Raw genomic sequence first — 27,651 nt, 5'->3', positions numbered from 1 at the left:
ACGCCGGCCATTCGCCGACGGTACGCACGCGTTCCGGATCGACGCGTATACCATCGCGTCCCACGATGAATCCTAAGAACGTTACTTCTTCTTGGTGGAAGTTGCACTTGGACAGCTTGGCGTATAGATTTGCCCGCTCTAGGCGCGACAGCACCTCGCCGACGTGCCGCACGTGTTCCTCCTCGGTCTGCGAGTAGATGAGGATGTCGTCCAAGTACACGACGCAGTAGTCATCCAGGATTCCTTTCATGGCTTCGTTGATGTACGCCTGGAAGGTTGCTGGCGCGTTACATAGGCCAAACGGCATCATCGTGTATTCAAAATGCCCGTAACGCGTTCGGAACGCCGTCTTCCACTCGTCGCCTTTCTGGATGCGAATTCGATGATATGCGTCTCTTAAATCAAGCTTAGTGAAATACTTTGCTCCCACGAGCCGATCCATCAGCTCGTCGATACGAGGCAATGGGTATCTATTCTTCACGGTCACGGCATTCAGTCCCCGATAGTCAACACACAGCCTTAGCGAGCCATCGGGCTTCCGAACGAAGAGCACCGGCGCTCCGGCTGCGCTGGTGGAATGCCTGATCCATCCTCGTTCGAGCATCTTGTCGAGATATTCCCGCAACACCTGTAATTCATGCTGCGAGAGGTTGTATAGGGGTCCGTATGGCGGAACTCCCCCTTCTACCAATGGTATCGGATGTGCGGCCTTCTCATCCGGAAGCTCAGCTGCTTCTTTTTCGGAAAAGACGTGGGCCCACTTTCTATACCGAGGTGGCAGCTCCGGCGGCCCGTCGTCGGTATCCGGCCGGTACATAACCATCATGGTAAGGGTGTGACGCATCGTCTTTGCAAACCGTTTGGGAATCTCGATAGAGATCTTTGGAGCTTCTTTTCGGTAGCGCCATGTTCCCGCCGAGAAAACGACGTCGGGATCAGCGTGGCGCATCCACTTGCGTCCTAAAACAATCTGATAGTCCGGGTCTTGGAGGTCGGTAATGTAGTACTCCATCTCGTACCCCCTTGTCTGGTTCTCCCAATCGGTTACTTGGGATTTTACGATCAGCTTGCCGTAGCACGGCGCCGGGGTACCGTCCGCGTACCGCACGCGCACCGGTGGTTGGAGATGATCTTTCGACACGGTGATCCCGTGTTGGAGTAAGTATCGATAGGAGATGAAGTTGTCATCGGCCCCGGAGTCTAGTAGTGCCTTCACCGTTTGTACAGTGTGATCCCATCCCCCTATCGGCTTAATATCGGCGCTGATACTGGGTGATTCTTGCAGTTGTAGCTCCACCGTGCCGAGGATAGGGAACGCCGTAGGTTCTTTCGGGTGACGCAGGACTAAGAGCTCCAGAGGCCGCAGTTCCTATTGTTCGCGGGAGGCATCTTTCCCCGGCGCGCCGTCGGCGGCCTTGGGGCACTCCCAGATTCTGTGGCCCATCTCGTTGCATCGGAAACAGCGTCCCTCTTTCTTCTGCCAGTCCCTTTTGCGCTCATGGGCCGCCTGCGTGCCGTCATTCCATCGACGGGCTTTGAAAGGCGGTTGCCCGGGCGAAGAGCGGCTGCCGCGGGGACGCGTAGCAGGGGTTTCGTTTTCACGAGGGCGTTTCCTGCCTCTGTTAAATCCAGCCGGACCCTGGTTTCCCCCGTCGGCGCGCTTTCGGCCGCTTCCTTCACTGTCGCGTAGACTGCGTTCACGATGAAGCATTGACCAATATTGGATTGCCATATCGTGTGCTTCTCCCAGGGTTTGTGGCTGGCGAGCCGCGCGAGTGATCTCCCTCTGGACCTCCTGATCGAGCGTTTGGATCCACGTTTGAGCCGTGAGAGAGTTATTTGGGAAGGCTTGCCATACTTCTAAGCTTCGGGCACACCATTCGCGCATGTTTCTTCCGTTCTGTTTCTCATTTATGAGGCGATACGCGACGTTCCGATGTCGGTCCGCCTCCGGGTCGACGAACGTATAAAGGAAGTCTTTCATCTCTTCCCAGCTTGGTTCCCCGAGGCTTTCTCTTTTCAGGCGCCACGCCTGTTTGGCCTTTTCGCCGAGGTAGCTGGTAGCGTACAGGACTTTGTCCTTATCGTTCCGCTGGGCTGACGCACTCGCGGCGAAGTGGTCTTCCATATCCGCGATGTAATTCTGTACTTCACGTATAGTTTTGCCTTCGAAAGGGGTAGGTGCAGCCAGCTTGAGACCGCCGAACCCGTTGTCCGCGGAGCTGGTCTGCATGATTGTTTTCAACACCTCAGCCACCCGTGCAATCGCGCTGAGCGACAACATTGGTTCTTCGCTCTGGCGCTCCGACGTCGGTCCCCTTTCGGGAGTTTCGCTTTCGTCCTCTTCGACGATCGGTTCCATTGGGACGTCGGAGGTTCGAGCATTTTGGGCTGCCGGGAACTCCCTCTGGGAGACTCCTTGGGTTGCGGATGACTGAGTGGCCGTGCCGTCGGCCCCCTGGGGGTCCACCGGCGGTAAGGCGCTCGAACTTCGTGTACTGACCATCTTGAAGTCGTTGGGTTGAAGCGATTCGAACTGTAAGCGCTCTGCCGGCGTACTACTATCTATAGGCGGTAGGCCTGCGGAGCGCGGTCGGCCAACGGGCTTCAGGAAGGCAGTACTAGGAAGCTCAAGGTTGTTTAGGATTGTATGGCAGTTCCCCTATCTAGTATAACAGAACGAATCGCTTGAGGATCGGAATCCTCTGCGCGATTCTAACATAAATATATTTGTGCGTTACGTAAGCCAACGGCCCGCTGGCGGCTCGCCTGCGGGGGATCTAGTTGCCTGAGGCAACCCGCCGTTACAATAATATTATATATATAATAGTGATTCTTATTTTACTAATTATTGTCTAAAAAAGAAAAAAGCTATAGTCTAATCGGCTAAAGTAGAAGAAATGGATTTAGAGTTGAAAAATAATTTAGAGTCGGAATAGTCTCTACTAAACTAGTTTCTAATCTCTATATAGAAACTGTTACACGTTTCTATATTTCTATTTAATATAAAAATAATATTAAAATGTTCGCTAATCTAGATAGCTATATTAAAATTAATATTATTAGCTATTAATTTATTAAAAATTTTTATTTTAAAAAGATTTAATTTATAGTTCTAATAATTAAAATAGTTAACTATATTACTATCTCGACTTATGGTATATAGAAGATATCTCTTATTATTATTAATTTTTAAAAGACTATCTAGAGCTTTACTAGACTATATATAGTAATTGATAGAGACTCTCGCCTTAAGAAAAGTCTAATCTTTTTATTAATAATAACTATAAGTAATTTAAGAATCTACTTATTACTATAGAATTATAAATAGTGATTTAAATTTTTATTAATTAAATTAATATTAGTTTATAAATTTGCGAAATTATGTTGAAATCTTGTCTATATCTTTGCCGTGGTAAAACTATTTAAAGAAGTTTGGTTACTAGATAACTTAAGAAGTTCTGTTTTATAATATATTAGTAAAATCCTACTAGAATTAAAAGAATATAAAAATATTTTCTTAAAGTAAAAATCTAAAATTATGTTGTTCCGGAAAATAATAGATTATATAATTAAATTTATTAATGATAAAATATCGCTGTATAATTCTATTTATTCTCTTTTCTAGCGAGAGCTTTAAGTATTAAGATAATATATTAACGAAAATCTAGAGTATAGTTGGATTAGACTCTTAAAGAGTTCTGTAGAAGCCCCTATTTTATTTATCTTTAAAAAGAATAGTGGTCTAAAACTATATATCAATTATCGGGGTCTTAATAAAATAACGATAAAGAATCGCTATTTATTATTTTTAATATTAGAAATTTTAGATCGTCTGGCAGGCGTAAAATTCTTTATTAAAATTAATATTCAAGACGTATATTATCGAATCCATCTACAAGAAGAAGATGAATAGAAGATAGCGTTTTATACAAGATATAACCACTTTAAGTATTTAATAGTATTTTTTGGTCTCACGAATATACTAGCTACTTTTTAAAGCTATCTATATATAGTATTATACAATATTCTAAATATCTGTTATATAGTATATCTAGATAATATCTTAATCTTTTTACTAGATCGAGAGAGCTATATAAGGTATATTAAGTAGATATTAGATCGACTGTAAAAAGCTGATTTATATAGGAAATTGTCGAAATGTACTTTCTACCAAAAATAGGTTGAATTTCTAGGATATATTATATCGCAAGATGGTATCTCTATGGATTCTTAACAGGTGAATGACATTATGTTGTGGGAAGAATCTAAAAGCTACTACAACGTATAAAGTTTTCTGGGATTTTATAACTTTTATCGACGATTTATCTAAAATTACTCTCGAATTACCTTGCCCCTTATTTTCTTAATAAAAGGATCGAAAAACGGATAAAAATCTGGACTAGTTAAATTTACTCTTACGGAAAAATTAGTATTCTAATATTTTATTACTGCCTTTTAGTCAGCGTCTCTTTTATACTATTTCAACCCTTAATAATCTATCTAAATCGAAATCGATACTTTAAATAAAGGGATAATAGGAATTATGTCCCAGCTAGATAAAAATAGAGTCTATTATCTTATAGCGATCTAGTTATAAAAATTTAGTGGAGTAGAATTAAATTATAGCACCCCCGATCAAGAATTATACGCTATCGTCTATTTGTTTAAGTATTGGCGATAATATCTTAAAGGTTTGGTATATACTATTAAAGTTCTCACTAACTATTTAAATTTATAGATCTTTATAAAGTAAACTAAACTAAACGGGCGTTAAGCGCGATGACTTATATTTCTAATTCTTTTTAATTTTATAATCAAACATTGGACTGGGAAATCAAACCCGGCTGATGGGCTCTCTTGGAAATTAGAGAAAATCTTAAAACGTACTCTAGATATAGAGTTAATGTTACCGTTTATATAGCGATTTGCTAGTGTAGAATTCTTATAAGTTAAGGATTTGTTGTAAAAGAAAACCTAGTTTAAGCCTGGCGAGACGTTTTTATAGAAGAGTTCTAAGTTTAATACCCGCATAGCAATAAGCTTTAAGAATTATAAGATTAATATAGAAATAGCTGACTGGGCTATCTAGAAAGAGTTAAATTAGGATCGATTCGTTTCTAGGTCTTAAGTACAATGTACTTATATCTCTAAGAAAGTGTATACCGCTGAGGTCTAAGAAGATCTAAGAGATCTTATAAAGCGGATACAGTCTAAAAACCTAGAGATCCAATAGTAAAAGGCCGCTGTAGAGTAAAGGCTTATAAAAAATAAGGGTTGGAGCGTTGTCTTTGATAGACTAGTTAGATTTAAGGATTGACTATATATCTTTTTGAGGGAGAATTTATGGTAGATTTTAATTAACCTATATCATAATAATCCTCTTGCAGGCTATTTTAAGAAAAATTATACAGAAATTCTGCTTAAACGCAAGTTTTATTGGACAAATCTTCAACGAGATATTGCAGACTACGTGGCGGGATGCCCAGTATATTAAGAAGTAGTAGCTCTAAAGCATCGCTTCTATAGAATTTTAGAATTGCTATCAATTCTATCTAGATCTTTTGTAGAACTATCAATAGACTTTATAATAGAGTTACTAGAAACGATATTTAAAAATAAAATCGTTAATTTAATATAAATAGTAGTTAATTAATTTTCTAAATAGTCACTATTCTTCCCTGTTTTAATAACAATCAATGCGGTAAAACTTGTTAAATTATTTTATAATTATATAGAATTACAATTTAGACTATCAAATAGTATTGTATCTAATAGAGAACTAATCTTTACTAGTAAATTCTAGTTAAATCTTTACTATTTTAGCTATATAAAACTTAGGTTATCAACAGCGTTCTATCTACAAATTGATAGTTAAACAGAATATATAAACTAAATATTAGAATATTATTTTAAATATTTTACCAATAAAGAGTAAATAAATTGGCTAAATCTACTCTTAACAGCGGAATTCGTATGCAATAATACTTAAAATATAACTACTGGGCTATCGCTATTTCAAGTCCTACTCGGCTATTCGCCAAATTTCCAATTACGTACCGAGGACGGTACTTTTTCGGAGGAGATCCCGGCAGTACAACACCGCATTGAAAAATTAACGAAAATTCGTGAAAATTTAGCGGAACACTGGCAAAACGCGATAGAATCTTAGAAGAAACATTTTGATAAACATTATCAAGCAAAATTATTCAAGCGAGGTGATCTTGTACGGTTATTAATCCGGAATATTAAATTAAAAGTCCCGGCTCGGAAACTAGCACCGAAATATATTAGACTATTTTAGGTACTAGACGCTATAGGAAAGCAAGCATATCGGCTTAGCTTATTTAAAAAATATAATTAAATTTATAATGTATTCTATATCTCGTTACTGGAACTATGGACGCTACGTTATCAAAACAATGCCGATCCATTGCCAATACCTAACCTTGATAATGATAATAAATAGAAGATAGAAGAAGTTAAAGAAAAGTAAATCTTCAAGGAAGAAACCCAATATTTAGTAAAATGGATAGGATAGCCGTTAGAATATAATTAATAGATTTCTAAAGAAGATATAGCGAACGTAAAAAAAAAATCTATAATTTTAAATAAAAAAGTTAATAATATACTTAAAGGTTAACGCGACGTTGACGTGGCTATAGTAAATACTTAATAAGTAAATAATAATTATAGAAAGACGCGTCGATTCTACACGCGCTAGAAAACTTTATTATTAATTAAAATATAAAAAGTCCACCGATCTATTCTAGAATTACTATCGAAGTAGAAAGATAAGGGCGCCGAAATATTAATTAATTATTATATTAAATCGCTGTAAAAATAATAGGGAAAATATTGAATATAGCGTCCTAATATTCCCGCTAATCCCCCTCTACATCCTTCTAATTAAAATATTCACGAACTACTCGCTTTACATGACGGGTAAAGTTCTAAATAGCTATCTACCAAGATATATAACCAGCGTCGAATTCTTTGAGCCGGAGTTGACAATCTTCCATGTACTGTCTACGAGCCCTCACATCATCTCGAGGAGGCAGTGGACCCAACTGTCGTTTGAGGGCATCGGTACGACGGCTTATACTCTCACGATAGTTGGCAATAATTCGCTATAGAATTGTTAAAGAAGAAGTCCTGAATTGGCTCGTTAATACACACCCCAAGCTTTTCAGCCTTTTTAGTAGTTAAACGAAATTCCTTTTAATGAGCCAACTCCACCCCATCGAAAGCGTGGTATAACGCGATACAAGCTTGAGCGACCAATTCCCGTATCTCTAAGCCAAACATAACTTGTTCTTTATTCTTATTCCAGAAAATGGTCTCCGCCCATTTCAGTATACGATGCAAGTCATGTGCATCGCCTAGTATATCTTAAGAAGTCTTCACGAGTTAGTAACGAGTAGTACGCCAGGCAAAGAAGTATATCTAGTTACAATTAGTATTTCGGCCACTGTATTGTCTGCACAATACTGACGCTGCACTATTGAATTTACAACTAATTGTAAACAATTCGTCTTCTCCGCGCTCCCTGTCCTTGACAGCAGTTCTTAAACAATGTAGGCACTACAAAATAGAGGGAACGACTGGGGCACCGACGACCCTCTCACGGCGAGGTATAATGATATCAATAAAAAAACGTAAAGAAGTAACTGGGTTCGAAATACAGGAAAAGAAAAGACTTACGACACGCAGAAGAGATGTTGTAGAATAAAAAAAGATAAGATGCAGAAATAGTGGAGAGAAGCTCATCTAATATCTCGTCAATATTAACATCGTTGTCGTAGACAACTATTATTTACTCAACAACGATTCACGTGGGGTCGATGTTCCTATACAGAACACCCAACGCGCTCCTAAGGCGTCGACCACTTAACGCGAACAACGCGTCGATCGCTGTCTGGGGATAGTCAGCCTAGGAAAAGGGAGCGTAATTGTTATAGAAATAATAATGATTATGCAAGGTGACTGTATAGTATACCCTGTCCCAGGTGCATGGACATCCTGGTGGCCGAACGGCGTCTTCGGTGTCTATATTCGTCACCTTTCTAATGACATACAGTGGCCCCGTTAGGAGGATTGATCATTGTATACAGAGAATCTTAGGGGTCCTCGGCTATAAATTAGTACTGTAGTTATTAGTAGGAAATCAAGAATCAGTCTTCTGTCTCTAGTATCTACTGCCTAGTGCTTTGCCCACGTATCCTTACCTAGTTGACAGGTCCTCTACCCTGACTAGTAGATATTCCTCTGACACCTTTTCTTAGGCGAGAGCTCAGATATATACTACTAGTAATATCTACAGCGGTTTCTCAGCTACTAGCCTTATTCCTTTTAATTCTAAGCGCGTACTATCTCAGCTGAATATTTAGCTAGAAGCAACACCTCTAGGTAGTAGACCTAGTAGTAGATCTACTAATTCAGTGCCTAAAATACCTTATAATCTAAAGCAGCTATAAAAGCAGGAAACTATATTTAAAAAGCTACTTAGAGCTCGTACAAAGAGCCCTAACTCGCCTATTAAAATAGTAATAAAGCAGCTTTTCAAAGACTATAAATAAGCTTTAAATAAAGCTACTATTATAAAGTAAAAAGCTAAAAAACTACGCGCCGCATATAAAAGAATATTTAAAAAAAAAAAGCGCTCTACTAGACAGCTTTCTATAAAATCAGATACTTTAGTTCAAAAAGCTCAGAAGCTTATACAAAACAGGAATTCTACTAATACAGCTATATCTACTAAAATAGTAGATATAGACCCTATAGTAAAAAACCAGCGCGTACGCGCCCCACCAAAGTATTCTAATTGCGGTATTCTAGGTCATAAAATTACTTATTGTCCTAATCGTCAGACTATTTAAATTTTCTATAGAAATACAGATTTTTTGGTGTTTTGAATAGCTTCAATTCTAGAAGGCGCGGAAAAACGCGTGGGGTGACCGGAGTGCTTACATGACCGGACCGCTTACCGGCTACGTTAATGAATGACGCCTCTTTTGTAATCCCGAATGATCATGAGCCCGGGCCAAGAGCTGACTATCACCCCATAACAAGATGCACCAAAGTGAACGGAATATCTCAATTGTATTCACCCCGTGCCATCAGAGATCGAGAACACCCTCAGAGCCTCCTCGTGGAACGAGCCGAATTCGGGCGATGACCGAGAAGGCATGAAAACCACACTAACCCTACGGACGGCAGTAGATTGGCTAAATAGCCATGTGTTCTTTCTTTACGGTGACCAAGGACCCCAGTTATTAGTCAAAGCTGAATCAGGCACTACAGGAACATGCCTTGACCATTCAGAGGGGAAGGTATCAGGGTATACCCGCAAGATCACTCTTTCTTGAATCAAATTCAATTATGTTAAGTTTATGGTCTCAATCCTTCTTCCCCCTAACGAGGGGGAAATTATTGAAACGTAAAAGAATCGGAAAAGTTTAAAGCGACTAGAAGAAAAAGACCCAAGGAAAAAATTTTCTCGGTCATAAGCCTTTGTGGCTTGATACAAGACAACGCTACGGATGGGAGGTAAAGGTTGTTCGGTTAATATGATGATGCTGCTAAATTAGTATCGTGGATACGAGCCCCCCTCACATGGTACAGTCCAACATTACCTTGGGTACAGACATACTACATACGTACGTGGCAATCCTCCCGTTGCTGCGACGCAGGTATCCTATATTAGAAGCAATATAGCATGACACCAAATAATATGAGGGAATTATGGCTGTAAACCTTGCCAGGGATATGCAAACTGTGATCGAATACTCTGTACCATCGATGTATCTGAGCGCTGCGAGGGCCCCACCGGCCATACGGCTGCCTCGCATGGCACGGGACATCAGTTGGTAGCGGTAATCATTGTTGAGCATTCTTTATGGTGACACCTTGGAAAGTATGGATCTTTTTCACCACATGTATGAATCATATTTTTCTGGGTTTTCTTTCGGTTTTCTTTGTTTACAATTTTTCATGATACCGGAAGCATGACTCGTGATGTGCCGCTGCCCTAATTGGTGGAATTTCCGATTCTGGAAATGGCACGTTGGCCGAGGCACATGCTGGCAGTTCCTCCAATCAGGAAGGTTCCTTCGGGACTGGGGAAAAGAGAAATGGGGTCCTTTCATTTGTTCACCTTAATTTCGCCCCCTTTCAGCTTGTTGACTCCACTTTCTCACTTACTCTCTCGGGTTAAACCGTCTGTGAGAATGGGGCCTAAGATTCTAGGCTGGAAATGTTTTGTTTGTTCTGGGGAATTGGTCGGGGGTTTGGGGCCCCTCCTATTCCTCCACATTCAACATCGAACCTCAACGCTCACTACTACCACCACCAGAATCCATTCGGGTCCATGGAACCCACTACGCGATTCCAATTTTTTCATTTCGCTTCTGAATGGCATGTTCCGAGACGGTTGAGGAGTAGTTCCCGTGTCTGTTTAGGGTCTTCCTGTAAAATGATGGATGTCAGCGATCGGCACTGTCTTCGATGGATTGAGTCTGCTCGACACAGTATATTTCTTTTTCCTTCTTTTGTTTATTATTTTTTTTCCTCTCCTATTTTCTAACCACTCGGACCTTTTTCTTTTGCTTTTTCACTCCTCACTTGACAAGCGCCGTGACGGGAAGTCTGTCGCTGGGAATCAATTTACACTCCCCGGCCGGGAAAGGAATTGATGGGTGCCGATCCGTCTGCAATCGGCTCTGCTCAAAGGCAATTAACTCAAGGATACGACTCGCCGTGCTTGCCCTCCGGCGCAATAGGTCACTTTCGGTTTCTTTTCCTTTCGCGGCCCCATCGGCTTAGGAACACTAGTCAGAACCCGCGTGGTCAGGCTTCCCCGGATCCCTCCACGTCGCGACTCTGGTTCGTCGAACAACTCGGCTTCACACTAAAGACCGGAGTTATGCATTGTGCTGACCACGGCCCTTCCGTCCTTGATTACTTCTCAAACGGCTACCCTTGGTCTAAGGTCGCAGCCGGTGGAACCGAGATGTGGTCCTCCATTTCCCTGTCTCCCAATGAATCTGCCCGGCGAAATGATTGCATGGGTGCTTGATCATGGGATTGGTTACTCTGGCCTGATCCCCTCACTGACCCTAAATCTCCAGACCATGTGTTGCCTCCCCGCGGGTTTCCCCATTCTTACTGAACGAGGAACCCGTCCGTTTTGGACTCGGACAGCCGAAAGGCTGCTACCTTGTGTCATCATTCACAGAAGAGCTGCTCCGGTGGGCCGTCTATATGATGTGTCTGATCCATGATTGGATATGGTCTCCTGGTTGTCTCACCGGTTGGAATCCAGTGAATCTCGCTAGCTTAGACTAATCTCGCCAGTCGCATAGCGTATGGCCCTTTCCCTATTATGGCACTTCGGGTCGGTACAGGCTCAAGCGTCATCAGGAATTTAGACGGAATTGGCCGTCATTCGATGCGACATGGAAAGGCAAAATTTCCGTCCCCTGTCCTCGGGTATATTAAGACCGGCCCGTCCCCTACGGTGGTTTAAAACTTTTTTATTACACAGTTTTCGTACCTCCCTCTTCTGTGGCTTCTGTCTTCGTCAGGTAGCCGTCTACCCCATCTTGCTTAGAGTGGAGTGGTGAGGTACATCTTGCCTTCAAGATGGCCATTGGCAACATTTATGTCATTGCGGCCATCGCCGTCATCGGCGGTGGTCTTTTCGGTTTCGATATCTCGTCCATGTCTGCGATTATCGGTACAAACACCTATAAGTGTTATTTCAACAACGGAGGAAGTGTGACGATCAATGAGAATGGTGAAAAGGAATGTGGAGGTCCCGATACAATGACTCAGGGTGGTATCACTGCAGCCATGGCTGGTGGCTCCTGGTTAGGTGCTCTGGTCTCTGGATACCTGTCTGATATGCTCGGTCGTAAGCAGTCGATCATGGTTGGTTCCGTGATTTGGTAGGCCGACGAATATTTCCGCCCGTTTAGGACTTCCCTAACCGTTGACCAGGTGCATTGGATGTATTCTTGTCTGCGCCGCCCAGAACATTCCCATGTTGATTGTTGGTCGTATCATCAACGGTTTCAGTGTCGGTATCTGCTCCGCTCAGGTCCCGGTCTACATCTCTGAGATCGTAAGTACCTACTATGACCTGAACCTTTGACTCCTGGCAACTTACTGATCCCTCATCCAGGCCCCTCCTACTAAGCGTGGTCGCCTTGTTGGTCTTCAGCAATGGGCCATCACGTGGGGTATCCTGATCATGTTCTAGTAAGTCTACTCTCAGAGCTTCCCACTATTGTGTCCAGACTAACAATTAAACCTCTGTAGCATTTCCTATGGATGCAGCTTTATCAAGGGCACCGCCGCGTTCCGGATTCCCTGGGGTCTGCAGATGATTCCTGCTATCCTTCTTTTCCTTGGAATGATGTTGCTTCCTGAGTCTCCCCGTTGGCTCGCCCGCAAGGACCGTTGGGAGGAGTGCCATGCTGTCCTTACCTTGGTTCATGGTCACGGTGACCCGGACTCTCCTTTTGTCCAGAGCGAATTCGAGGAGATCAAGGGCATGTGCGAATTTGAACGTCAGAATGCCGACGTGAGCTTCATGGAACTCCTCAAGCCGAACATGATCAACCGCACTCACGTCGGTGTCTTCACGCAAATCTGGTCCCAGCTTACGGGCATGAACGTGATGATGTACTACATTACGTATGTGTTTGCGATGGCCGGTTTGAATGGTAACAACCTTCTGGTGTCGTCCAGTATCCAATATGTGATCAATGTGTTCATGACCATCCCTGCTATCTTGTGGCTGGATCGCTGGGGTCGCCGTCCCACTCTCCTTATTGGTGCCGCCCTCATGGCGGCCTGGCTGTACGCCAATGCTGGTCTGATGGCCGCACACGGTCATGCCGCTCCCCCAGGCGGTCTCAATGGAACACCCGCAGAGTCCTGGGAAATCACCGGCCCTCCTTCCAAGGCTGTCATTGCGTGTACCTACCTGTTCGTCGCCTCCTACGCCATCACCTGGGGTCCTGCCTCGTGGGTGTACCCTCCCGAGCTCTTCCCCCTGCGTGTCCGTGGCAAGGCCAACGCTCTGTGCACCTCCTTCAACTGGGCCTTCAACTTCGCTCTGGGTTGGTTCGTCCCCCCTGCCTTCGAGAACATCAAGTGGCAGGTCTACATCGTCTTCGGTGTCTTCTGTACTGCCATGTTCATTCATGTATTTTTCATGTTCCCCGAGACCGCCGGTAAGACCCTCGAGGACGTCGAGGCCATCTTCACCGACCCAACTGGTATTCCGTACATCGGTATTCCCGCCTGGAAGACCAGAAACGAATTCTCGCGCGGCGCCACCCTGGAGCAGGTTGGCTTCGACGAGGAGAAGAAGATTGGCGGTACTGTCCAGCATTCCGAGACCGCATAATTGGGTGATGGAGGTGAGAAGTAGTGGTCGTTTGGGGGTTGAATTCTAAAAGAAAATATTTAATTATCTGCCTATATACCACCCTAACAAATCTCCCCTTTTATGTGGGTTTGTTATGAACATGTGTGACTTAATTAGTTCATGTTTACGAGAGAACGATGATGTCTTGATACCTAGTGTTTCTGTGGGATGGATAGCTTCTAATTCACTCGTGCTTCTATAGTATTCTCAATCATCTAGAACCGTCTGTTGGGTAAAGAATAACGGAATCCATCCAACAAACCACAACATCAAACCTAGGAAATAACTCTTTCCTCCACAAAGAACCATTATCCATTAAGCTCACTACATCTTACAAACATACAAACCTTCCCAGATAAACCCAGATAAACAATCACCCAAACCAATAACACAGAACCCAACAAGCCACTCCATGATGCATATCAGCTCAATTAACAAGAGCAAGCCCAACTAAACTCCGCCACATTCCAAAACACACAGACCATTGGCGTCACGCCTCGGGTAGCCGACTTGAACGCTTTGGGACTCGCCTCACCTATGCCATCGGCACCAATAAGTCGGGTTCTTGGCGCACCGAAGAAGTTTCATTTCGACGTATCGGAGTTTGTAAGCCTGTAGGCTAAGATGGTCTGTGCTGAAGAGCTTTTGTGCTTAAGAGATGGTGTCACAGATACGAGTAGGTATTTGGAGGTAAGAGAACGTGATACTTGAGGCCTAGGGATTTGGTCTATATGCTTGAAACCTGATTCTTCATGACTAAGTGCGCACTTTTACACCAGAAATATGAAGAATGAAGAAAACTTGAAGGAGTCTCAAGAATGGCGTAGTATTTACGATTTCCTTGGGTGAAACACAACTTGCAAAGGCGGCAGAAAAGTGGTGAATGTATCCAATGCATCGTTCCAAAATGTCTCCCGTGCGAAACCTGATGTCGTACCGCTGTGCTAGGGTAGATACGGCTACGCGGAGACTAAGCATAGCTAGATTCTTCCCTACGCAGCCGTAGATTCCTATGTCAGCCCTGGTGTCAATTAATCCGTAGACATACTATACTCCACATTGTATAAGGGAAACGGAGAACTCACCCAAAGAAAACAGAAAATAAGGCGCCTTATCAGTTCCCCACTCGACCTTCTTTTCGCCCCATCGCTCGGGAATAAACTCCTTGGAGAATTTGTAGTATCGCTCGTCTGTTTGGATTAGCTGCTGTGGAACGAACACGTTCACATCTCCTGGGATGAAGACTTCGTCAATCTGGAGGCCCTCGGCAGGCGTTACGCGGTATCCACCACCTGAGACGGAGGGTCGCAGACGAAGGCTTTCGTGGATTATATCGTCGATGTAGCATATGGTTTTGGCTTTGTCGTAAGTCCAACTTCGGGGCCCGTTAGGCATTGCATTGTCGAGTTCGGCTTGGAGTTTTTGGAGGATTTGAGGATGTTTGGCGAGGAAGTAGATGATGCTTGCTAGGGCCAAGGCGGTTGTGTCGCTGGTTTTGTCGAGTTAGACGTTATAGGTTGGGGTTTCAAGAGAGAGAAAAGGCATATGTACGTACCTGCCCGCAATCACCACCACACGCGAGTCATCATGAAGGGCCGGTTCAGATGGTGGGGCCGAGACATCGTTGTCTATGAAAGCTTTCAAGATCCAGGAAATGATGTCTTGGGGGTATTCGTCGTGGTCCCAGCTCTGTTGCGTTGCATCGGGGTATACGCTAGTCTCATCTACAGCCAAACCAAAAGCGTAACGAGGACTTAATACCTTGCGTTTGGTCTCAACCTGGTCAGTGCACCACTTAAAGAAACCTTGATACCCAGCCGCCGCGCCTGGTATTTTACCAAGCATATTCAAAAGCCACGGAAGATGGCTCACGACAGCAATGACGCGCATATTGTCACGAATAGCACTAATAGCGGGGTGCGCTTTCCCTGTTGTAAGATTGCCAAAGTTCTTACCGAACCCGATGTCTCCCATGATATCGAAGGTGAAAAGCATAGACCAGGTGGTTGCATCAAGCGGCTTTCCTTGGTTGGCTTCGACCTGGGCCATGAGCTTCTTCGCCTGCGCTATAACACGGGGTTCGTAGACACTGAGGGCTATTGCTTGCTATTTAGTGTAGAACTTGGGTAACATATTTACTGTCTGTGGATGCGGGGTTGACCAACATATAATACTGAAGGCTCGGTCCCACGCTCTTCTTCGTCGTCGGTGATCGTTGAAGTCGTGGCTTAGAGCCATGCATATTTTCGTGTCATCTACATCCACATGTCCGTACCACGTTGACCTGCGACATCCAGTCTGGGGGCCGTAGCTCAGGGGCAGTGCTGTATTTCGGAGGATGGAGATTTAACGGGGTCCTGGCATGAGTCCTGGTTAGAGTAAGCTTTGTGGATCCTTAGTTAGAATGGCTTACCTGTGCGGACGAAGTCGCCGTACTGCTTGTGGAGCCTTTTTAGTTCCACATTGTATTGGATATTCTTTGCTGCTAAGAAAGCGCTGTAGAACCGGGTGAGCTTGCATGCGAAGGGCCCGGGGAAAGGATGAAGTCGGTGGACGAATAATCGGTATATACTGATACTAGTATTGAGGCTGGTGTTGAACAAAGTGGTGAGTAAGGCAACTCTGCCTAGAGCTTGCATTAGAGAGAGCACTGTGATTGTGAAGTATGCATAGAATAAAAATAGGACGACCGTGGCGTAGAGCCCCAATAGATTATAGATGTGATTTTCCACACAAAAGGACGTACGAAAGATGGTTATGTGTAGTAGAACTCCTAGAAGTGCTGCAGACACTCCTAGCTGGAGAAGGTCCGTCTCAAGCACTTCTTTGAAGTTTTCTTGGTGCAAGAATGATATGAAATCCATTATAGATGGGCATCTATTATGTGAAACCACAAGAAAGGACTTTCTCTGGAGCCCTTCAAGCACTTTATCATGCTTTTCTCTTGAGCAGAGGCTAATGTGCCTTTACTGCTCAGTCTGGTCGTTATCGTCATTTTCGCCTCCGCAGAATAGGGAAATATGCGGCTTTATGCTTTTGGGGCGCAAATGTTCACAGGTAATACTACGAATCATATTCCTATCTTCAATAGGACCTCTACATAGGCTTCCACCAAGTTGCATGGCTAATAGCACAGCTTGATTCCTTCGTGATGTAAGCCACGCCTGTAAATCAGGGCAGCGGATATAGGGTATAAACCTAGTGCCATGAGTTCGATAATTTATTCGTGGATGCAGAACTCGGGATCCATGGTAGGCTTTGCCGTCTGGGTCCGCAGAGGGAATGTGGCTTGTCCCGCGTGGAAACGAGAGTCTGGATATTCCACAAGCCACATTTCCCGTCTTTTGCTGTGTTCAACCTGACGGCCAGAGCACTCAAATGGCGATTCTGAAGACGTTCTTCAACATTAGGGCTCTTCACAATCGTCGGGTTCCTGAAGGCACTGAGTCGTCGTATGTCTCCACCCCCCAGAGAATCTCAGCAGCTTGGGGGTATGAAGTACCCCGACAGCAAGCATGACTTCGAAGTCTAACTGCCACAGCGGAAACCCGATGACAGCCACCTGAACGGCAGTGGCCACAGCCGTACGTGGAGATAGCAAGAAACAACATGTCGCACGATTGCTGTATAGAGATAGTGATATATTCGCTGCCAGATAGAGCGGCGGCATACTGACTCGGCGTCACTTCGCATCCCAGAACTCGGTTTAGGGGCGAGGGTAAGTGGCCTCCTTCCTAAAGAGCTCACTTTTCTATATCCATAGCTGGTCCCCCGAGTGTTAGACCCTTAAGTGGACCACGCTATTTCCTGCACCTTTAGGGCAGTATAGGTCACTTGGACTGAGGCAGGTTCTGAATGATGACGAGGGACAGGGACATCCTAGTCTGTATCCAGGTCAAAAGGGGACAGAGAATAGGCTCTTTCGGGGTATAGGCGCAGAAAACTTCAAGTTCAACTCACTGCCTAATGACAACTTGTATCGCTCCTGATCAGTGAATGAGCAATTAATACGCACCCTTGGAACGAACAATCCAGGGCCCTTCCAGCTATATGTTCTAACCCTTATTTACGAGGTGGTATTTGTACGGAATCATAGCAAGATCCATAGCGCAAATCGCGACTGCTTGCCTGTGCAACAGACTTGAGCTGCCAGTCCAAAGTCATTCTGGCAACGCTTTTTATGCTGGACGTGGTGTCTGCCGTACGACCGAGATCACTCTTCACCACAATCATCCGTATGCGAGGATCTCTGAGGCTTGTATTTGCGGGTAGATTGATGCATACTATGGCCCCACTCAGCGTTGTCTACTCTGATAGGGTCGGCGATGATTTACTTATTCGCATGTTGAAAACGGAGCGGCTTTGAACTCCTCCGAACGACACTCTCAGTCACTATAGTGGTCAATCCTAGAAGGGGAGTTTTGTGGATAAAATAGGCCCTAGTTCAGCGTCTATAACAGATCATGTGTTCTTGTTTGTCGGACCCCTTAGGGCGTGTCTGACACATATTGGCCCGGCTACAGGGGCGCTCGGACTTTTTTTAGCAATGCTGTCGCTATATCGAGTATCATTCACAGTAGAATGTGTATACGCTATCGATCTTTCTGGTTCAATCATCAGGCGTGTAGAACATTTTAGTCACTATCCGAAAAGCCAACGGTACTCAGCCCACAGATGTAAGGATATGATGGTATGGTATGTACGTAGGTAGAAGAAACATGCGTTGATTCGAGATGGTCAAGTTCAACTGAGCAAAGGTAATCTGTAGTTGAGATTCCACCCTGTCCGGTAAACGCCTCATCCTCGGTCCAAATTCACCTCAAATAAAAAAACCGCTGATCCCATGTGGGACTGGTAGACTTTCAGGAGTCTTGGCGTCAGAGTACTCCAATTCGAGACAACAACGGTGGATTATGATAGCAGTCTGCAACAGCTGCATCGACCACAGCCTGACCTTGCAGCGGGAGCCCTGATTGTGTATCGAAATAATATATAAGCACGAGTAAGCAGTAAAGGATGACGATAAGTTTCAAGATCCGATCCAACATAATCGTATGGGCGGGATTCCGTCAATCGCTGAATGGCTGTGTTTGGCGGTGGAGCTTGGGGCGGAGAAAAATATTTCTAAGGGAGAAAAAAAAAAAAAAAAAGAAAAAAAGGTCCCCCTGGATTTGGGTTTAATTTGCGCTCTTGACAATTCAAACGAATTAGGTGTCTCGTACTCGTACCCCAGCAGTTCTCCAATCCCTTAGGGTCAGGGCTTTTTCATCTTTCGCTGGTGCAAATCTCTTTTGTGTTCTTTTGTTGTCTCTCTCTGACCCTGTCCTCTTCTTCAATCCTATTCTGTTTCCCTTATCTTCGATTCCGCTCCGATACGGCGGAGGATCCCGCGTTGTAATCTAAGAAGATCACTTTTACGAAAGCCGAGGCTGATCGAAATACGCTCCGGGAGAGGGTCAAGGAAGATACTCATAGGACGACTTCAGAACTAGATTGGCACTCAACGTATTATTCCATCTGATCATGGCTCGCGGCCGGAGCTCGAGTAACTTGGGCGCGGACATACCGGGTGACACCAGCGCACCAGCGATGTCGACCATGAATGAGGTCAGTCCGATTGAAACGGAGGCTCCAAAGTGGAATAAGGTATGGTCTCGATCAATTGCGCAGCACCCAAACGCCCTCGCTCAAATGCTCCTCCGTGCCTATGCTCACTCCGGCCTATGTTATCGCAGTCTTCCGAGAAGTCGCTGAAGTCGCAACCGAAGCGTCGCAAGAGCCGATCCCTACTTCGCCGCTTTAAAGACAAATGCCTGAAACATACATGGCTCCTGCCTCTCCTCATGGTGGTAGTTCTGCTCGCCCTGTATGCAGTCAACCCCAACCCGTCCAATCCGCTGCATAGCGCAATCTTTCTGTCCTACCCTCAAGGACCGAAAACCCCTGGTGGCCCGGTTATGTATGGAAAAGGTCCCAAGGACGTTGCCTTTGTCTCGTTCTACACCATTGTCTTATCCTTCACTCGGGAATTCATCATGCAGCGCATCATCCGGCCGTGGGCGATATACTGCGGAATCCGCGGCAAAGGCAAGACTGCTCGCTTCATGGAGCAGGTGTACACAGCGATCTACTTCGGCATCTTCGGTCCATTTGGCTTGTACGTGATGTACCGGTCTGATATCTGGTATTTCAACACAACGGCGATGTACGAGGGTTTCCCGCACCGGGAGCATGAAGCGCTATTCAAGGCCTACTATCTGTTGCAAGCGAGCTACTGGGCTCAACAAGCCATCGTGCTCTTACTCCAGCTGGAGAAGCCCCGAAAGGACTTCAAAGAACTTGTCGGACATCACATCATCACCTTGGCCCTCATCGCGCTGAGCTATCGATTCCACTTCACCTACATGGGCCTTGCGGTCTACATCACGCACGATGTTTCTGATTTCTTCCTTGCGGTATGCACGCATCTTGAACTCACCCCCGTGATATGTACTAATAGCAATAGACTTCGAAAACACTCAACTACCTGGACTCATTCATTACTGCGCCATACTTCGGTATGTTTGTTGGAATTTGGATCTACTGCCGCCACTACCTGAACCTGAAGATTCTCTGGGCGGTTCTTACCGAATTCCGAACCGTTGGTCCTTTCGAGCTGAACTGGGATACCCAGCAATACAAGTGTTGGATCAGTCAATATATCACCTTTGCCTTGCTGGCGAGCTTGCAGGCCGTCAACCTTTTCTGGCTCTTTTTGATCCTTCGCATCCTCAAGAACTACCTCTTCAACAGTATCAGGAAGGATGAGCGCAGTGATGACGAGGATACGGAGGAAGAGGAAGAAGTAGAACAGGGGCAAAGCGGCCGTGCTACTCTAGCGACTGGAGCTGAAGTGTCCACCGTTACTGCCCGTAATGTCGGTAAGGAGAACCAGGCTCCCCAAGTTCTAGTGAACGGGGAGCCCCTCAACGAGAAGTCCTCTAGCCGCCGGTAGAAGTTGCGCTCTAGCACTTCCAACCGCTCCAAAAGGTAGGGCTTTTCTCATGCGGTGTTGGCGGAGTTTGCACTGCTTTCTCTCTTTATTAGCTCTTGAGCTACTTGGGTCAAAAACTCATATTTCACCATTTTCATTGGCGGTTCACTTTGGTCTGCTTCTTCTAAATGAAGCACTTTGCATGGTTGTCGCATCGGTATTCATGGTCTACGAGATTCGCTTCGTTGCACACTTTTTCTTTTGCTTTCCTCTCATATATTGGTCGTCTGGCGTTGTGCATGACACAGCTGAATGGATATAGTGACGATTCCATGGATGTGCGCTTTACCGGTCTGTTGGAAGGGAGATAAACCTGGGGAGGTCTACGCGCAATTATCATATAATAATAATAATAGATCTGCGCTGATAGGTTATCTGCGCCAAGATTCAAAGTTCAGGTCCACTTCGCTTTCAGTAGCTGGTTACAAGCTCAAGAGAACGATGCATGCTTCGCATCTCGGCCACATTGGCCAGCAAGCTCACATGTGGTTACAGATACAAGCCATCTTTTCAGGAGCGGGATATTCACATGGAGTTGCATCAGTGTCGTATTACATTGCGAAGATGCCAAATCAACTATCAGAGCACCGCTCATACAAATGCGCAAGGAAGAAGAATGCCGTTTTCTAGGCCTGGGGGCGTGCCGGATCCACAGTGCCCTTCACCTTAGCCGTCTCGGTTTCTCCCTCGCCCTTCTGGCTCTTTCCCGGCTCATTCACATACGGGTTGGAAGTGTCGGCATTGGAGACGCCCTCCTGCTTGCCAGAGATAGTAGCTGGTCCTCCGGTTCCGCCGCGGGCAGTAGCCTATCACCAAAACAGTCAGACCAACCACATTAAACATAATCGCGAACCCGATACTTATCAGGTGCACGGGAAACGGGATAGACCTTACCTCATCAACATTAGATGGCGGCTCCCCAAATGATCCACCCTTCTCGCCAGATGAAGATGAAGAAGCCTCAGTGTCGACCTTCTGCTCCGCGTCCCGATCGGGTTGGGGCTCGGATTCTCCCGCAGGGGCCTGTTCCTCTTTCTTCTCTGTTTCTTTCACGGCCTCATGGTGGTCGCCGTGGCCGCCGTGGGGCTTCTTTTCAGGACCGGAGGAGAGCAAGTAATAGGCAGCCGGTACGCCTAGGCCGACCGATCCTAGTAACCTGTAGTCAATTGGGGTTAGCATTCGCATCACAACCTCATGCAATGCATCGCGTGTGTTGCAAGGAGGAAAGAGGATTGTTATCGTGACTTACCATGGCAGGTCACTGGATTTCTGGACACTGTGTGATGACTCGGAGGCGTATGTGCGGCGAGCGACTTGCTGCGCAGGTCTACGAGATGCAGCTCCGACAGCGCGAGCAGATGCGCGAAGGAGATTAGCACGAGCGAAAACCATTTTTGATCGTTTAGGACGATGAGGATCGGTGATAGATGGTTTCTAATGCAGAAATGAAGCAATTGAGGCGAGATGAATGGAAGGAAGAGAAAGAATGCAGGAAGGGGAAAGAGGAGGCTGGAGGGTGATCGGATGATGACATGCCCTTGTCACTACCTACTAAACAGCCAGCTTCGGAGCGGCTCCAGCCGGCGTGGGCTCAAGTGATGTAATTGCCCTAGTGTGGGGAGAGACGCTTGACATCTACTCACAATACAGGAAACTGCAATCTTGAATACTGTTTGGTTCTTCTTAATATGTTTCCAGGTTCCCTGATTAATGTCCCAAATTTAACCAATTTTAGTATCTCTATTACTATCCGAGGTCTCGATGAGCCGCAGTTTCCCTGGTACAGCAAGGGCCCTCCTTAGCCATACCATGATCACTACTTCATCCAATTGGTCTGTAGAAGTAATAAAATTATTCGTTATAAATTATCAAGCCTAAGTCATTCTAAGTCCTCGGCATTTTCATTTGATATGTAAGGTCGATTAGAGAAGTCCAATGGATCTATAGATCTGTCTCTGTTGATGTCTCCTGATCTGAATCTGATAAAACTAGTGCGGGCGGAGCTGTCCCATTTCGGCCTAGGCAATGATACACCTCCGGACCTGAACAACGTATTCCGTCAATCTAACCTTCTCCAACTTATTGTTATCGGTCCATGGTGTGGGCCTCATACAAATGGCTCTAACATCAGTAAGGCTTCAATCACTATCTGTCGCAAGCGTACTTGCTAATACGTCGTGTCACAGTGGAAAGCCTTCAACTTCTTCGACGTCTCTTCCGTCAAGCTACCTGAAGAGAGCTCATCGATATTCAGTGTACGTCCTTACTACCAACTTACCAATATATCGACATACTAATATGATATCCTCGGAATTAGTCCGATATCTCCTCCCTTTGTACCGGCTCATCGAATCTCTTCCTTGGATCCACCGATGGCTTCGTCCACCTCATCTCGCCCTCGTTCAAGCTCCTACGATCGTTCAAGGCATCCGAAGGCGGCCCTATAACGCATATCAAACAGATAGAAGGAACATCGCTCCTTGTTACGATCGCAGATGATGCCTCGAGTGAACCAGCGTTGAAAGTTTGGGCTCTGGATAAGACGGAGAAGAAAACGGGAGCCCCTAAGTGCTTATCAACGACCCCGGTGCAGAATGCTAGAAGACCGTTCCCCGTACGTTAGTTCGCTCTCGGTGGTGCTCGAACTCTTGCTAAGTACTGAATGGGCAGATATCTGCGTTTACGGCCGTTCCCGACCTGTCGCAGGTCGCCGTGGGTTTCGCCAATGGTTCCGTAGCAATCATTCGTGGCGATTTAATTCATGACCGCGGGGCGCGGCAACGTATTGTCTTCGAATCAGAAGAACCGATAACTGGACTTGAAATACACAGTGGCCCGACCACTATCCTATACATCTCCACAACGAACCGGATATTAGCATTGGTCATCGCTGGTAGAGGGCAGGGCCAACCGGCACGAGTTCTCGAAGACACGGGCTGCGCTCTCGGCTGTATGGCTCTCGACAAAGACAACGGTGACGTTCTCGTGGCCAGAGAGGATGCGATATACACCTATGGGCCGCATGGGCGCGGGCCCAGCTACGCTTTCGACAGTCCGAAGAATTCAATCAACATTTTTAAGGATTATGTCGCACTAGTCTGCCCTCCGAAGGTCGCAACTTCGAATTCGAGTACTTTGCGGAACTTCGATGTCAGCCAGCCTAATGATCTTTTTAGCACAACCACCTTTACATTGTTGGATACGGATCTGAAGTTCATTGCACACTCGGAAGCCCTAGTGTCTCCTGTGAAACAAGTTTTCATTGAGTGGGGCGACCTGTTCATTCTCACCACCGACGGAAAGGTACGCGGGCCGCTTCGTACATATTGACTATGCTAACCTGAGAAAGATCTACCGCTATCGTGAGAAGAGTCTGCAACAAAAACTTGAAATTCTCTACCAGCGCAGTCTCTATATACTAGCGATTAATCTGGCACAGAAGAAGGGTGTCGACACCTTCCAGCAGAATGCTATCTATCGTAAATACGGCGACTTTTTGTACCAGAGGGGCGATTATGACACAGCCATGCAGCAATACCTCCGGGCCATTGACAATACAGAGCCATCACAAGTCATTCGGAAGGTTGGAGCACCATACACACACTACATACTCGTAACTAACCGTGTACGAAAATAGTATCTAGATACGCAGCGTATCCACAATCTGATCGAGTACCTCGAAGAGTTGCACGACCATGATAGTGCCACAGTTGACCACACGACGTTGTTATTGAACTGCTACGCTAAGCTCAAAGACACGGGCAAACTAGATGAGTTTATCAAAGCTCCCGGTGAATTGAAGTTCGACTTGGAAACAGCTATTGCCATGTGCCGTCAGGGCGGCTACTATGAGCAAGCCGCATATTTGGCTACAAAGTACGGCGAAAACGACATGGTTGTTGACATATTGATTGAGGACTCGAAGAAGTACGCAGAGGCTGTGGAATACATCTGGAGGCTTGACCCTGAACTGGTTCGTACTAACCATGAGCCTCCATAGCATGATACTAACTATTTCAAGGCCTACTATAACCTTATGAAGTATGCTCGTGTTCTCCTCTCTAATTGCCCACAGAGAACAACCGAACTTTTTATCGATTACTACAAGGGAAAGTACAAGCCCATCACGGAAGTTCAGAATCCACCCGAGCCACAGGCGCAGTCGACTAGCACATTACAAAGTCTGGCAGCTTTCCTTCCTCTCCCTTTGATAAATTCTAGCGCAGGCACAAAGACGGCAGCCGTTGAACCTTCACCTGAAGTAGAGGCCGAGGCGGCAGAAGATACCACAGTCTACCAAATTCCCAAGCCCCGAACTGCATTCTCTGCTTTTGTGGGCCATCCTCAAGAGTTTATTACATTCTTAGAGGCCCTTATCAGTCAAGAAAGTGTGAAAGAAGAAGACAAAGTGGACCTTTATACGACCCTATTCGAGATGTACCTAGATACGGCATCTCGCAAGAAAGCCACGACCGAGAAGGAAGAATGGGAGACTAAAGCCAAGAGACTCATCGAAGGCAAAGACGTATGAACCTGATATGCAACAATTTCTCATTTGTAGCATGACTGATGTTTCTCTAGATCCCGATCTCCACATCCAGTGTCTTGTTGCTCTCAGACCTATCGGGCTTTCGGGAAGGATCGACCCTGGTGCGGGAGCAGGAAGGTCTTCGTTCTGACATTTTCCGCTCATTCACGTCTGCAAAGGATACACGAGGGGCCATCCAAGCTTTGAAGAAATATGGTCCAGAAGAACCCCAACTATACGTAGATGCTTTGACTTATTTTGCTTCAAGCCCCAAGATTCTCGAAGAGGCTGGCGAGGAGCTAGATGTTGTTCTCAAACGCATCAACGATGAGGGGCTCATGTCGCCGCTCCAAGTCATTCAGGCGCTCAGCAACAACGCGGTGGTCACTATGGGCCGGGTGAAGAAGTATCTGAGTGATAACATCGAGCGAGAACGGAAAGAGATATCGACTGTTGGTGCCCCACCCTAAGGATAACCGTGCCGTGAACTAATGAATTTTGCAGAATCGTCGTTTGATTTCCAGCTATAGCACAGAAACGGAAAACAAACGGAAGGAGCTTGAACAATTAGGTAGCAAACCAGTTGTTTTCCAAGCTCGCCGGTGTGCACTTAAGTCTTGCGGTGGAGTGCTGGACCTTCCTACGGTTCACTTCCTCTGCAAACATTCTTTCCACCAACGGTGTCTGAACAAGGTCGACGAAGAAGCCGAATGCCCGGTCTGTGCTCCTCAGAATTCCACTATCAGAGCCATACGCAAGAGACAGGTGGAGTCGGCGGATCAGCATGAGCTTTTCAAAGGGGAGCTCCAACGGTCGAAGGATGGCTTCAGCGTCATCAGTGAGTTCTTCGGAAGGGGAGTGATGCGACCTCAAAGCACTATGGAATGAAGATATGTCTACAATGCTTGCATCATGATACCTTTTGTATTTAGAATTTTATGTTTACAGACATATCCAATTCCAGTTTACAGTCTTGTCTTGATAGCAACTGATAAGCAATAAATGCGCATAGTCTTATCATCACATGATCGCGCGTCATTTCCGCACCGAATCGGCTACGACGCGTGATAAGGCACTCAATTCCCCATGTCAATGCGCAGCCAATATCTATACGATCTTCTGTCTTTTCTCCACGATATTGCATATAAGCTAGATCAATGTCCCACGCCCGGGTGATTCAAGACTCCGATGACGAGGACGATCCGTTGGCAGCGGACTTCCCACCTCCCGCCAACCCGACGCATCAAGCCAACAACGATTACGCCCTCGACTCAGTCGCACAAGATGTTCCCATAACAGCCCAAGTACAGGAGCCCAACCACCCAATCGCTATCAATTTCGATGTGTTTCTTCAATCCCAGGAATCAGCACCAAGGGGGCTATCGTCCTCTCAGCAGCGGAGAGAAGAAAGATGGATCCCGAATGAAGCGGGGGGCGGCGGGTCAATAGGTGAGCATTGCGCTATCAGTACTCTACATCGGCAGCATAAACTGAGTTATCCACCATATACTTACAATATACATCGCGATAGGGACAATGATGACAGAGATTGGTCTCGCGCAGCAACGGCTCTTCGATGATGACGATGCTCAATACTCCAATCGACATCTTTTCCCACCCACTACCCTTGAATCGGAACCCATCCAGCCTACTTTACCAAATATGGATGATATACATCTCGTTCCAACTGTCGATATCAATGGTGCACAGCATATAGATTACAATAATACCGGGAATGGTCCAGAATATATGTACCAAACGAATGACACAGCCTCTGACCAATACGAACCTGTCACACATACGGAACAACATCCTCCCCACAGTCTCTTGAGCAATGACTTCTCCCAATCCGCTGCATCATACAATATCTTCGAATCATCATTACAACCCTCCAGAAGCTCCAATCCCGATCCAATGTCCTTCCTGAGACCGGACGACGCCTTGCAGATCGACCTGCAAAACGGTGCTCGGAGGTGGAACTCCATGCAAGGAATGCCCTCTTCGCCGCACGACACCGAACCGAACTCTTCATTATTGTCTCCCAAAGTCAGTCGCTCGCGAAGTGATAATGCAAGTTCAAACGGGATTATAGCTTCACACCCCGAAGTACAACAACCTACAGAGTCCCCCAACCAGCTACCTCATACTGCGACTATTGAAATACCCGCAGAGCCAAAGAAGCGAGGTCGTCCAAAGAAGCAAAATCCAGGGGAACCTATCGAAACATCCGACCTTCCACGTCCAGCTAACCAGGACACTAACGAAGCAAATAATACTAAACCCGAGAAACGCAAACCAGGCCGGCCACCAAAGAATCCAAAGCCTGACGCAGAGCGCAATGACGTTTCAAACATCGATGATCAATCCACTCACCCCGACCCTACATCCATAGTATCGGAACCACAAATTCCTCTGAGTGAAACAAACCTTCCAGTCGACATACCCCAACACAACACCACAGAAACCACCAACTTCCACATTGAGATACCCAACCAACAATCCCTACCACAGCAAGCACCACCAGAAACCTTACAAGCACCAGGACCAGCACCGAAAGAACCCAAAAAGAAGAAACTAAAACGCGGCAAAACCACATCCGTAACACTCCAAAAAACCTACGACCCAGACATCGAAGACGACGTCATATGGATC

General features: G+C 45.8%; 8 protein-coding genes across 8 annotated transcripts; 5 read left to right on the top strand and 3 right to left on the bottom strand.

Annotated features, from left to right (window-relative positions):
* Positions 1-1,369: 1,369 nt before the first annotated feature.
* AO090023000248 (C2HC-type zinc finger protein) lies at positions 1,370-1,984 on the bottom strand (the record flags this gene model as incomplete). Its single annotated transcript, XM_003189767.2, has 1 exon — positions 1,370-1,984. One exon carries the CDS (start codon positions 1,982-1,984, stop codon positions 1,370-1,372), a length of 615 nt encoding a protein of 204 aa, XP_003189815.2.
* Positions 1,985-3,541: 1,557 nt separating this feature from the next.
* On the top strand, positions 3,542-4,114 carry AO090023000247 (uncharacterized protein; the record flags this gene model as incomplete). The annotated part of the gene is made up of 4 exons (XM_023235498.1): positions 3,542-3,600; positions 3,679-3,877; positions 3,917-3,971; positions 4,017-4,114. The coding sequence occupies 4 exons, from the start codon at positions 3,542-3,544 to the stop codon at positions 4,112-4,114; spliced, it is 411 nt and encodes a 136-aa protein (XP_023090514.1).
* Positions 4,115-5,481: 1,367 nt separating this feature from the next.
* Positions 5,482-6,172, top strand: AO090023000246 (uncharacterized protein; the record flags this gene model as incomplete). The annotated part of the gene is given in 7 exon segments (XM_023235497.1): positions 5,482-5,500; positions 5,508-5,626; positions 5,669-5,805; positions 5,827-5,873; positions 5,904-5,934; positions 5,967-5,974; positions 6,024-6,172. Coding segments are annotated over 7 exon segments (510 nt in total).
* A 5,471-nt stretch (positions 6,173-11,643) lies between these two features.
* AO090023000245 (sugar porter family MFS transporter) lies at positions 11,644-13,417 on the top strand (the record flags this gene model as incomplete). The annotated part of the gene is made up of 4 exons (XM_001820766.1): positions 11,644-11,948; positions 12,001-12,124; positions 12,185-12,261; positions 12,322-13,417. 4 exons carry the CDS (start codon positions 11,644-11,646, stop codon positions 13,415-13,417), a joined length of 1,602 nt encoding a protein of 533 aa, XP_001820818.1.
* Positions 13,418-14,194: 777 nt separating this feature from the next.
* AO090023000244 (cytochrome P450) lies at positions 14,195-16,077 on the bottom strand (the record flags this gene model as incomplete). Its single annotated transcript, XM_023235496.1, has 5 exons — positions 14,195-14,448; positions 14,524-14,927; positions 14,994-15,534; positions 15,604-15,762; positions 15,852-16,077. 5 exons carry the CDS (start codon positions 16,075-16,077, stop codon positions 14,195-14,197), a joined length of 1,584 nt encoding a protein of 527 aa, XP_023090512.1.
* Positions 16,078-18,961: 2,884 nt separating this feature from the next.
* On the top strand, positions 18,962-20,432 carry AO090023000242 (TLC domain-containing protein; the record flags this gene model as incomplete). Its single annotated transcript, XM_001820764.1, has 3 exons — positions 18,962-19,084; positions 19,174-19,893; positions 19,944-20,432. The coding sequence occupies 3 exons, from the start codon at positions 18,962-18,964 to the stop codon at positions 20,430-20,432; spliced, it is 1,332 nt and encodes a 443-aa protein (XP_001820816.1).
* Positions 20,433-21,097: 665 nt separating this feature from the next.
* On the bottom strand, positions 21,098-21,863 carry AO090023000241 (uncharacterized protein; the record flags this gene model as incomplete). Its single annotated transcript, XM_001820763.3, has 3 exons — positions 21,098-21,277; positions 21,366-21,627; positions 21,721-21,863. 3 exons carry the CDS (start codon positions 21,861-21,863, stop codon positions 21,098-21,100), a joined length of 585 nt encoding a protein of 194 aa, XP_001820815.1.
* Positions 21,864-22,586: 723 nt separating this feature from the next.
* AO090023000240 (tethering complex subunit PEP5) lies at positions 22,587-25,887 on the top strand (the record flags this gene model as incomplete). Its single annotated transcript, XM_001820762.3, has 9 exons — positions 22,587-22,601; positions 22,658-22,726; positions 22,789-23,085; positions 23,142-23,774; positions 23,821-24,054; positions 24,109-24,444; positions 24,493-24,996; positions 25,053-25,451; positions 25,504-25,887. 9 exons carry the CDS (start codon positions 22,587-22,589, stop codon positions 25,885-25,887), a joined length of 2,871 nt encoding a protein of 956 aa, XP_001820814.1.
* Positions 25,888-27,651: the final 1,764 nt, after the last annotated feature.

Source organism: Aspergillus oryzae, chromosome 3, assembly GCF_000184455.2.
Source record: "Aspergillus oryzae RIB40 DNA, chromosome 3".
Classification (NCBI taxonomy): Eukaryota; Fungi; Ascomycota; class Eurotiomycetes; order Eurotiales; family Aspergillaceae; genus Aspergillus; species Aspergillus oryzae.
This window is presented reverse-complemented; position numbering and strand designations above follow the sequence as displayed.